The 12,545-nt window shown below is 42.7% G+C and overlaps 1 protein-coding gene across 16 annotated transcripts in view; it reads left to right on the top strand.

The window, feature by feature from the left end:
• Positions 1-12,545, top strand: part of tanc2a (tetratricopeptide repeat, ankyrin repeat and coiled-coil containing 2a) — a 1,142,739-nt gene that overhangs the window by 932,940 nt on the left and 197,254 nt on the right. For all 16 annotated transcript variants that reach the window (XR_010969054.1, XM_068013145.1, XM_068013151.1 and 13 more), the window contains 2 exons: positions 6,575-6,806; positions 10,274-10,440. Coding sequence is in view for 15 of the 16 variants with exons in the window: in XM_068013145.1 (XP_067869246.1) it covers positions 6,575-6,806; positions 10,274-10,440 (399 nt within the window). In the remaining variant the exon portion in view is untranslated. The remainder of the gene's footprint in view (positions 1-6,574; positions 6,807-10,273; positions 10,441-12,545) is intronic.

The following is a 12,545-nucleotide window of genomic DNA, read 5'->3' as shown; positions in this document are numbered from 1 at the left end:
CCCCCCCCCCCAACCACCTTCACTAATCCCTATCCCATCGCCGAGACCTATGCTGGCGACCCTAACCCCATTCACCTTTCCTGGGGTCTCCGGACATCTTCATAGTGCAGGGTGTCGCCACTGCTTCCAGTGCCACTGCCGGTACTGCAGAGCTGCCGGCAGCTCTTGAGGTGGGAGCGCGGCCCTTAATTGCCTGCCTGCTGTTAAATAGCTTTGGGGGTCTGATGTGAGTCTCCTCCCACCTTCCAGCCCACTGCTGGGACCCCCGTTGTCTCAGGAAAATTCAGTCCTTTGTTCTTGATCGACAGAAGAGCAAAATTGGTGAATAACTCATGACAGTCTCCTAAACACCACCTGCTGGCATGTTAGAATGCAGCATTAACAGAGTTCTGGGAGCAGCCTGCCTACCTTAACTCTTAGTCAGCCAGAATATGAAATGAGTCACCATAATATGCTGTTTTTTTTCTTGTTCTATTTATTATTTTAAAATAAAATAACTCCAAATTTTCAGACTGCTTACAATTATGTTTAATGTTACTTTCAGTCCAGACTGAGGAAGCCATTTTTCTTTCCTTAAAAAAGGGATCTGAAGGAACTGAATTCTTTAGTTTTGGGTTTAAGGGCAAGGTCCTGGTTCCAAAAGAAGCAATCAAGCTGAATTGAAGAAATGTGCAGTGATTCATTTTGGTAGGAAGAACATGGAGAGAAAATATAGAATAAAGGGTAGCAGAGGGACCTAAACATATATGTGCATAAGTCATTGAAGGTGGCAGGACAGGTTGGGAGAGCAGTTAATAAAGCATACAGTATCTTGGGCTTTATTAATAGGGGCATAGAGTACAAGAGCAAGGAAGTTATGTTGAACTTGTATAAGATACTAGTTCAGCCTCAGCTGGAGTATTGCATCCAAAAAGTAGGACCTCAAAGGTAGCGATCTCAGGATTACTACAAGTGCCATGTGCTAGTCAGAGTAGAAATAGCAAGACATATCGGATGAATGCATGGCTGAAGAGATGGTATGAGGGGGAGAGTTTCAACTTCCTGGGACATTGGGACCGGTTCTGGGGGAGGTGGGACCAGTACAACCTGGACGGGTTACACCTGGGCAGGACTGGGACTGATGTCCTAGGGGGAGTATTTGCTAGAGTGGTTGGGGAGGGTTTAAACTAAAATGGCAGGGGGATGGGAACCTTTGCAAGGAGTCAGAGGAGGGGGGATCAAAGACAAGAACAACAGACCGTAAGGGGAATAAGAAAAGTGATAGGCAGAGAAATCAAGGGCCAGAATCAAACAGGGCCACAGTGAAAAATAGTGGGAAGGGGACAAGTCATGTTAAAAAGACAAGACTTAAGGCTTTGTGCCTTAAAGCGCTGAGCATTCGCAATAAAGTGGATGAATTAATCGCGCAAATAGATGTATACGGGTATGATATAGTTGGGATTACGGAGACTTGGCTGCAGGGTGACCAGGGATGGGAAATGAACATCCAGGGGTATTCAGTATTTAGGAAGGACAGACAAAAAGTAAAAGGCGATAAGAGTTGCATTGCTGGTTAAAGAGGAATTTAACGCAATAGTGAGGAAGGATATTAGCTCTGACAATGTGAAATCTGTATGGGTAGAGCTGAGAAACGCTAAGGGACAAAAAACGTTAGTGGGGGTTGTATATAGACCCCCAAACTATCGTGGTAATGTTGGGAATGGCATTAAACAGAAAATTAGAGACTCAGGCGATAAAGGAACATCTGTAATTATGGGTGACTTTAATCTGCATATAGATTGAGCAAATCAAATTAGTCACAATACTGTAGAGGAGGAATTCATGGAGTGTATACGGGATGGTTTTCTGAACCAATACGTTGAAGAACCAACTAGAGAACAGGCCATCCTAGACTGGGTATTGTATAATGAGAGAGGAATAATTGACAGTCTAGTTGTGCGAGACCCCTTGGGGATGAGCGACCATAATATGATAGAATTCTTCATCAAGATGGTGAGTGACATAGTTGATTCTGAGACTAGGGTCCTGAATCTTAATAAAGGAAACTACGAAGGTATGAGGCGCGAGTTGGCTATGATGGATTGGGAAACATTACTTCAAGGGATGACGGTGGATAGGTGATGGCAAACATTCAAAGAGCGCATGGATGAACTGCAACAATCGTTTATTCCTGTCTGGCGCAAAAGTAAAATGGGGAAGGTAGCCAAACCATGTCTTACAAGGGAATTTAGAGATAGCATTAGATCCAAGGAAGAGGCACACAAGTTCGCCAGAAAAACAACAGACTTGAGGATTGGGAGCAGTTTAGAATTAAGCAAAGGAAAACCAAGGGATTGATTAAGAAGGGGAAAATGAAGTATGAGAGTAAACTTGCGGGGAACATAAAAACTGACTGTAAAAGCTTCTATAGGTATGTGAAGAGAAAAAGATTGGTGAAGACAAATGTAGGTCCCTTACAGAAACAGGGGAATTTATTATGGGGAACAAAGAAATGGCTGACCAACTAAATGCATACTTTGGTTCTGTCTTCACACAAGTATCATACCAGAAATGTTGGGGAACACAGGGTTTAGTGAGAGGGAGGAACTGAGGGAAATCAGTATTAGTAGAGTAATGGTGTTGGGAAAATTGATGGGATTGAAGGCCGATAAATCCCCAGGGCTTGATAGTATGCATCCCAGACTACTTGAGGAAGTGGCCCTAGAAATATTGGATGCATTGGTGGTCATCTTCCAAGATTCTATAGACTCTGGAACAGTTCCTACAGATTGGAAGGTAGCTAATGTAACCCCATTATTTAAAAGGGGAGGTAGAGAGAAAACAGGGAATTATAGACCAGTCAGCCTGACGTCGGTTGTGGGGAAAATTCTAGAGTCCATTATCAAAGATCTTGTAGCAGAGCACTTGGAGAACTGTGGTAGAATCGGACAGAGTTAGTATGGATTTATGAAAGGGAAATCATGCTTGACAAATCTACTAGAATTCTTCGAGGATGTAACTAGTAGAGTTGATGAGGGGGAGCCAGTGGATATGGTTTATTTGAACTTTTAGAAGGCTTTTGACAAAGTCCCACATAAGAGATTAGCATGTAAAATTAAAGCGCATGGAATTGGGGGTTGTGTATTGCGATGGATAGAAAGTTGTTTCCTGTCTGCCAACCAAAGAGTAGGAATAAACGGGTCTTTTTCCGAAAAGCAGGCAGTGACTAGTGGGGTACTGCAGGGATCGGTGCTAGGACCGCAGCTATTCACAATATATATTAATGATTTAGATGAGGGAACTAAATGTAATATCTCCAAATTTGCAGATGACACAAAACTGGGTGGGAAGGTGAGTTGTGAGGAGAATGCAGAGAGGCCTCAGGGTGATTTGGACACGTTGAGTGAGTGGGCTAATGCATGGCAGATGCAGTATAATGTGGATAAATGTGAGGTTATCCACTTTGGTAGCAAAAACAGGAAGGCAGATTATTATCTGAACGGCTATAAACTGAGAGAGGGGAATATGCAACGAGACCTGGGTGTTCTCATGCACCAGTCGCTGAAGGTAAGCATGCAGGTGCAACAGGTGGTAAAAACGCCAAATGGTATGTTGGCCTTCATAGCGAGAGGATTCGAGTACAGGAGCAGGGATGTCTTGCTGCAATTATACAGGGCCTTGGTGAGGCCACACCTGGAATATTGTGTGCAGTTTTGGTGGTCTTATCTGAGGAAGGATGCTCTTGATATAGAGGGAGTGCAGCGAAGGTTTACCAGACTGATTCCTGGGATGGCGGGACTGATGTATGAGGAGAGATTGAGTTGGTTAGGATTATATTCACTGGAGTTCAGAAGAGTGAGGGGGGGATCTCATAGAAGCCTATAAAATTTTAACAGGACTTGACAGGATAGATGCAGAAAGGATGTTCCCAATGGGGGAGTCCAGAACCAGGGGTCATAGTCTAAGGATACGGGGTAAACCTTTCAGGACTGAGATGAGAAGAAATTTCTTCACCCAGAGAGCGGTGAGCCTGTGGAATTCGCTACCACAGAAAGAAGTTGAGGCCAAAATATTGTATGTATTCAAGAAGGAGTTTGATATAGCTCTTGGGACGACAGGGATCAAAGGGCATGGGGGAAAGCGAGAACAGGCTACTGAGTTGGATGATCAGCCATGATCATAATGAATGGCGGAGCAGGCTCTAAGGGCCGAATGGCCTACTCCTGCTCCTATTCTCTATGTTTCTATGTTAATTCTGGGCGCCGCACTTGAGGAAGGATGTGAGGGCATTGGAGAGAGTACAGACAAGATTCACGAGAATGGTTCCAAGGATGAAGATAGATTGGAGAAGTTAGGAATGTTTTCCTTGGAGAAGAGAAGGCTGAGAGGTGATTAGATAGAGGTATTCAAAATCATGAGGGGTCTGGACAGAATAGATAGAGAGAAACTGTTCCCACTCCTGAAAGGATCGAGAATGAGAGGGCACAGATTTAAAGTATTTGGTAAGAGAAGCACTTTTTCACGCTGCGAGTGGTTAAGGTCTGGAATGCACTGCCTGAGAGTGCGATGGATGCAAGTTCATTTGAAGCATTCTAAAGGGAAATAGACAGTTATATGTAAAGGGAGAATGTGCAGGGTTACGTGGAGAAGGCAGGGGAATGGAACTGATGGAGTTGTTCTTTCAGAGAGCAGGTGCAGACACAATGGGCCGAATGGCCGCCTCCTGCGCTGTAACGATTCTGTCAAGCCAATGCTCTGAGGACACCCACATAGCCTCACTCTTACACTACCCCCTCATCAATTCAAAACTCCCTACTCCCATTAGCTGTTCTGACATTATGCTTCTTGTTCTGTACAGATTAATTTTTTAGTTCTATTTCGGAATCAAAAACAAAGCTGAAAATGAGGGCCAACCTTAGATTAACTATTGAAAAATAGTTCATTCAGAATTCTTTTCCAATTGTCAACTGGGTGAGTCATCCAGCATTGATTCGAGTGAAACAGCACTAGCACAATAGTAAGATGCTAAAGGATGTTTGCACTACAAACAAATACTCTTGTTAAAAGTTTAATTTTGATGACCATTCAAGATTGTGAATCAACAAAATATTTCTCTGTATTCAAAAAATTATTTCCTGAGAATATTTGAGATCTTTGAAGTTGTTTAGAGAAATCTTGGCAGTTTGGGAAGGCTAAGATGGGAAACAAATGGGAAGCATTCTTGTTTCATTTAACAGTGGCCAGCTGGCAGCTGTCATGTTTCCTTAAGATGGACATTGGACAGTAGGATTTGTCGGGAAAAAATCTCTTGGAATTTTTTTTTTTTACAAGCATCCTTCTTGTCTCAATTTCTATAACGTTGTCCTAATTGGTCTCCCACTTCAAACCTCATGAGCTGCAATTCAACCAAAACATTGCAGCCCATGTCCTCACTCCTACAACATCCCATATTCCTGTCAGCTTGAGTAGCCAACAGGTTAGCTTCACAATTTTTGTCCTCATTTTCACATATCTGCAGGCCTGTGCCTCTCTCTATCTTGGTGATCATCTCTGGTTTGATGTGACTACATTGACTTTCCACTCCATTGACACCAGGTCTTTTCATATCTTCTGGAGTTCCATCTTTGCATTTCCCTCCCTTTCCTTCTCTCTATCTTTCTCTCCCTCCCCCCCCCCCCCCCCCCCCCACTCTCTCTCACTTTTTATACATCTTTGTGTGTATGAGAAAAGATACTTCACCTTCGTACTAATCACATATGCAGCCACTGAGGATTGAGTCACACTAATCTCTCACCTATTGAATCTGGGTTTGAATCCAGCACAGATGGATGCGTGATGGTCTTTTTTTTCTGACAACTGCTAAGAGGTCTTTAATGAAATGAGTTTGAACAATCTTATTCCAGGTCCCAGTAGATGACATCCAAAGTACAAAATTGCCCATTTTTCTTTTAACACTACACTTTCATTTGGATCAGTGTTGACAAGTTACCTTGTCAGGATGTATTCGTGCTCCTGGGACCACCAACATGAATTTGATGCTTAAAATTGAGCCAAATGTCTACCACAATTGTGTCTATCTTTACACTTTTGAAAAATTGGCCTTTGATATTTGTATTTAGCTAATCAGAGGCCAGCTTTAACAGTATTCTAATTCCAATAATATTTGGTGGAACTTTGGAAGCACAGAAAATAAATACAATGAAACTTATGAACATACAAATTAGGAGCAGGAGTAAGCCATGCGACCCCCTGACTCTGTTCCGCCATTCAGTAAGATCATGGCTGATCTGATTGTAACCTCGACTCCCCATTCCCTTGAAGCTGAATGTCAGAGGGAAAATTGACAACTAAAGGTTGATTGTAAATACTTTTAAAGTTTCAGGCCCTACACAATGTCGAATTCAATGAAGAACTGTAATTAGTTCTGTTTATTGTCCTGCAGCTTTTTGTTAAAACTTGAATTTTTCCAAGAATAAAGTTCCATCAGATCAAACCCATGACATTTGCTTTCGACCTTATTTGTTGCTTACGTGGTTTTTCAGTCAACTGGGAAATTAAAAAGAAACTAAACTACTCATTGAACTTCTCTTTCCAGGTGGTAGCCTACCATTACTGCCAAGCAGACAATGCCTACACCTGCTTAGTTCCAGAGTTTGTACACAATGTGGCAGCTCTGCTCTGTCGATCACCCCAACTTGTTGCCTATAGGGAGCAGCTCCTTCGAGAACCACATTTACAGAGTATGCTTAGCTTGCGCTCTTGTGTTCAAGATCCCATGGCATCATTTAGAAGAGGAGTCCTGGAACCCCTTGACAATCTGCGCAAAGGTAGGTCAAATTTTGTTGAGCAGGAATTAAGTTCAAGAAATTAGATGTTCGGTCATTCTTTGGCACAGTACATTGGAGTATGACAGAATGGGGAGAAGGAAGTTCATTCTGGAATTACTCATTTCAGCCATGTTTCTGTTGGGAACTATTTTACCTGATGTCTCCCTGCAAAGGGAAGAGAAAATTAGACAGGGCTCCACACTGGGACTCTTTCTTGTACTTTCTGGGTGGCTGAGAGTAAGCTGCCTTACTTGCCTTGCCTCCTCGATTGTAGCAAGTATGTGGTCCAGAAGGAAATAGTAGGGAGAAAAATAAGTAGTCGTTTGGTAGGACAGAACTTCAGTATTGCTGAAAATAGAGGAATTTTGTCAAAGCTTTTCGTCTTGCACTCATCAGGACAATCGCAAGAATACCAACATAAGGGAAAGCAACAAATTTATACTGTATGAGAAGAGAGTGCTGATTGGTTGGCAAGTGGACTCTGGTAGAGGCATTGCCATGGAGACTGCACCAGTTGATGGTGACTGATAGTTAACTGCCAAGCTTTGTTTGAAATTTAAACCAGGCAGCTTGAATCGGATTGGTCAAGGCATTATCCTGCGGAATGAACCAATGAATGGCTGTCACTTATTTTGTTTAGCTGAAACAGGCACAATGTGCGTACATGTTCTTTCTTTCTGCAACGAACAGGGCCCTGTGCATTATTATATGTAATGTGATGCTAGATATATAGGCCGTACGTCCCAAAGACTGGCGGATCATATCAAATAACATGTCCCTTCCCCTGTTCGCAGTGGGCAAGGTACAGGCCGTACCCAACCACCCATGCTTACAAAACTCAAAACACAGTGTCCAACATTAGATGTGATTCAGCAATTGGACAACACGTGCTGAATAATCCTCAGTGTGCTAGGAATTACACTGACAACCAATTTAAGATTGTCATTCGGGCTAGCAGTGTGGCACATTTGTGCATACTGGAAGTTACATATATAACAGGGCCCTGTTATTTGCAGATAGAAAGAACATGTACGCACATTGCGCTGTTTCAGCTAAACAAAATAAGTGTCAGCCATTCGCTGGTTAATTCCTCAGGGCAATGCCTTGTCCAATCAGAGTCAAGCCGCCTGGTTTTAAATTTCAAACAAAGCTTGGCAGTTAACTGTCAGTCACCATCAACTGGCGCATTCTCCATGGAAACGCCTCCACCAATCAGAGTCTACTTGTCAACCAATCAGCACTCTCTTCTCATACAGTATAAATTTGTTGCTTTCCCTTACATTGGTATTCTTGCGAATTGTCCTGATGAGTGCAAGCCGAAAAGCTTTGACGAAATGTCTCTATTTTCAGCAATACTCAAGAAAAATAAGTATTAAGAGAATAACATATAATACTGAAGGATATGTGCAGACAGAGTGGTATAGTGATTGGAATAATATACTTTCTCTGCAACCCGAGTTTGAATGCAGCCCTGTTGGATTCTAAGTTTCTTCAATATGCTTGTAGAAGACTAAAGTGAGATGTGTAATGGCTATCTCAATTTTGTGGATCTAGTCCAATTTATAGCTGTTCACAAGTTGGTAGCCCACAATCTCTCTCAAATAGCTTTAAGATGACAGGTGTGAACAATGAAAATGTCACTATTGTAGTCTGGAATAATGTTCTAAGGTTGTGCATTTAGGCTTTGCGTTGGGAACAGCAGGTATAACTTTAGCCTACATCTAAGACAGGCTCTGATTCAGGTAAAAGTTTGTAATATAAAAACCAGCTGCAGAAATGAAAAATTCTCTCTGCCTTTGTACTAATATAGCAACCTTGACAGTGCAATGCATCCATTAAAAAAAACTAGGACGACCTCAATAAAATAATTTCCAATTAAATTCTGTCATCTTTCGTACATATTCCCATCTACAATAATTAAAGCACTGTGATCACTTTCTTCCGTTAAATATTACAAGTTGTATACATCTGGTCATAACCACTAGTGACAAAACATTTAAAAAACCTCTGCCTGTGTTTATTGACATTGCTGATAATATTCAACTCACTATTTTTCCCAAATAGCAATGGGATCTGTTCGAGACTTGCTTAACTCATGAAGATTTTCCCTTTATATTAGTAGGTTTGAATAGTATCAGACTGCTATAGCAGTGATAGTTTTTTTTCCTCTTTCTCTTAACCAAAAATGTCTGTTGCCTGCTCTTTAAAGGAACCCTGTCAGAAAGATAAATAGTAAAATGGTGGGAAGCAACAGTGATGTAATAGCAAAACATAATCTCCAGTACATGGAGATGGATAGAAAAGCTGATGTAGCAAATGTAGGAGTCCTCAAAGCTTAACATCTGTGTTCTACAAATTATGCAGCCAAATTCTGTCTCCCAGACTTCATACTGTCCAACGCCATGCAGCCCAGTGGAATGGCACTGATCATGCCAGACTGTATCTTTTGTAACATCTTTGAGGTTTTGCCAGTCTGCAAGACCGCAATGCAAAATTATGATGAACAGCAACAATTAATTGTATTTATATAGCACCTTTCAAAGCATTTCACAGGTGCAAGAAAAATGCAATTAATACCAAGCTGGGAAGGGAGAGAGAGAGCCATGAAGTGCTGTATGAGTTGCTAATATTTAAGCCAGACTTCTATGCTGTGCACCTGAACATTCTGTATCTCCAATAATTCAAATGGAATTCAAACGATGAAACACTGCCAACTGCTTTTTTTGTCCATTCACTCCTTTTCAAGACAATGTTAGCTCCAGGAATTGTGTCCTTCATTGAACAGACATTTAAATGGAAAGTTAGTCATAGATTGCTGAAATAAGATGGTTGGTGAATGTGTCGCACCATTGAGGACTATGGAGATGCCAGTTGTAACCACATCAGAAACCCTCCAAGACTTCTTTCCTTCCAGAGCATGCTTATGTACATTTTGCAATGTTTTTATTCTTTTCTATCTATAAGGAAAGTTTTCTCACAGTAACAAAGTATGCTATAGATATTGTATTTTCAAGCACTAAGTCCCAGAATGGGGATAGATGTTTTTAAATTGTATTATAGGCAGATTTGGAACCTGAGCTGGTTTACTGTTCCAAACACAATGTGGTAATCCATGGAGCATCGTATTGGTATCGAATTCCTTGAAGATGTCCAATCATTGTCAGTTCTTACAGTCCAGAACTCATGGTCTCAAGTAATCTATTAGCCTCAGTCTCTGAGTCAACGGGTTACAGGAATCAGCATTGCAGACAGCTTTCAGCCTAAAAATGAAATGTGTGGCATGATAATTCAGTCCGCAGTAGAGTAAATTTTGAAAACCCAGTGGTTCAGTACCATCCTGAATTTAACCAAAAGTAATTTTAATGTATGTTTTGCAACAAAGAATATGTTTTTCGAGTCTCAAATACATTTTTTGCATGAAAGGACAAAATGCCTATTGGTAGTTATAGATTTTGTTTTTCTTTCAGAGCGGAAGATTGCAGATGAAGATTACATCCTCTTAATTGATGGACTGAATGAAGCAGAGTTCCACAAACCAGATTATGGGGACACAATAGTGTCATTTCTCACTAAAATGATTGGAAAATTCCCATCGTGGCTGAAGTTAATAGTGACAGTTCGAACAACACTTCAGGTATGGTTACGTGACAGCAGGAGGCCTAACTTGTGTAAGATCATTATAGGTTGTCAAGATAGGTTTTGAATTCAAGAGATGCTAAATGTGGCTATTAAGTTTGGACCTTGATGCCTGTTTCAATTATAGTTAAATATGGGGGTGTAGTATTCAAATTGACATGACCCTGAAACTGGGATACAAGCTTAATATTGGGTATGTGAGTTTGAGTTTGAAAGTCTTTTATTCTTTGTAAAACTTCGTACTGCCACAGTGATCTGGCACTAGAGCACATTCTACAGGCAAAAGCATATAAAGGACAAACTTTCTTTAAGACACTTTTTTATTTATTTGAATTTAGAGATACAGCACTGAAACAGGCCCTTCGGCCCACCGAGTCTGTGCCGACCAAGAACCACCCATTTATAATAACCCTACAGTAATCCCATATTCCCTACCACCTACCTACACTAGGGGCAATTTACAATGGCCAATTTACCTATCATCTGCAAGTCTTTGGCAGTGGGAGGAAACTGGAGCACCCGGCAAAAACCCACACGGTCACAGGGAGAACTTGCAAACTTCGCACAGGCAGTACCCAGAATTGAACCCGGGTCCCTGGAGCTGTGAGGTTGCGGTGCTAACCACTGCGCCACTGTGCCGCCGTAATGTTAGAATTACCCCAGTGTGACCAGCTGTGTCCCTGCATAGCTCCACGCTGGCTCCCACCAGTGGAATACCCTTTGTTTGTAAACAAGTATACCATCTACACAAATCCTGAAGTTTGCTGTAGCACAAATCAAGTCTTGTGTGTAGCATGTGGTGTTGCTTAAGGTTAATAATGTATATTGGATGCAGGGAAATGTTGACCTCTTTATAAGGTGCAATTTCACGGAATCTGGGTTGCTCGTCCAGTACCAAATCCACTTGGCTATCAGGTCTGCAGTGGGGCATTACAATTTGTTGCAGAGACCCTGGATAGAAACAGTAAAATTGACCATATTCCCACCAGAAGTATAAAGCGTGGACATGTAGTGAAGACAGGATCACTCTGCTCTGATGATCTGTGTGGTTGAATAGCCTGCCAAACCTCAGTGTTCAGTTTCTCACCGAAAGGCAAAATAATTGGGTAAAGTAAGGAAGAACCACTAGTACCTGTGGAACTCTACAACAGTAAAGAGTTAAACATCTTCAGGAGAAGAAAGGGAAAATAAGCAGGAAAAAAAGACAAAAATTCATCAGACCACTTTTGGAATATTGGGCTGGATGTTATGCTCATCCTGACGGTGGGCTTTGTGGTGGGGAGTGGGGAATCAGGGCAGAATCGCCCGCCACAGAACTGATGCCGGTAATCTGACAATGGCCTTCCCACCCAGAGGACAAATAAGGGTCTCTTCCAGCTGCCTCTGGGATTTTATCAGCGGCGGAGGGGACCTCCGCTGTGCGGGGAAGACACCTTGGAAAACGAGGCGCCCTCCCTGCAGGTTTGGCGGGGGGGGAGGGGGGGTTCCCTTCTTTGTGGGCAATTTCTGGCCCACAGAGGACCCCACCGGCAACAAATGTGCCCCCCAGGACCCCACCACCACCCCGGACTGGTCCCAGTGACCCTGCCTCACCTGCCTCTTGTCCAGGGTTCCACCACTGGGCCTGGGTCCAAGGCCTCTGCAACACTGGCAGTGGCCAGTACTCCTGGTGGCGCTGCCGATACTGCTGAGTTGCCGGCCCTGTGATTGGCCGGCAGCTCTTGGGTGCGGGATCCCCGTCCCTATTAAGTATTTATAGGGACAGGGATCCCGCCTCCTTAAACTTAGACCCCAAAAGGTCGGAGGATTGCTCCAGGGCTCTGAAAAAATTCAGAGGTGGGGTTCCCCCCGACTTTTCGGCCCAGCGCCAGGAGCCCCACCTCCTGCACAAAATCCAGCCCATTGTGTTGGGCTATGGTCATCTTTCATTTAACGGGACGTTGATGTATTAGAAGGGTTCAGAGAAGTGTGACAAAGATGATACTGAGGATGACCACATCCCTTTAGCTACACAGGAGTCCACAGCTCAGTCTGAGGGACTCTAAACAGGTTAGTTTGGCTGGTCATCTCTGCTGAGAAGATCAGTGAGCAACTCAGATTGTC

The sequence above is a fragment of the Heterodontus francisci genome, chromosome 33 (genome assembly GCF_036365525.1).
Source record: "Heterodontus francisci isolate sHetFra1 chromosome 33, sHetFra1.hap1, whole genome shotgun sequence".
Classification (NCBI taxonomy): domain Eukaryota; kingdom Metazoa; phylum Chordata; class Chondrichthyes; order Heterodontiformes; family Heterodontidae; genus Heterodontus; species Heterodontus francisci.
The sequence above is the reverse complement of the archived record's forward strand: the minus strand, read 5'-3'. Positions and strand labels throughout refer to the sequence as shown.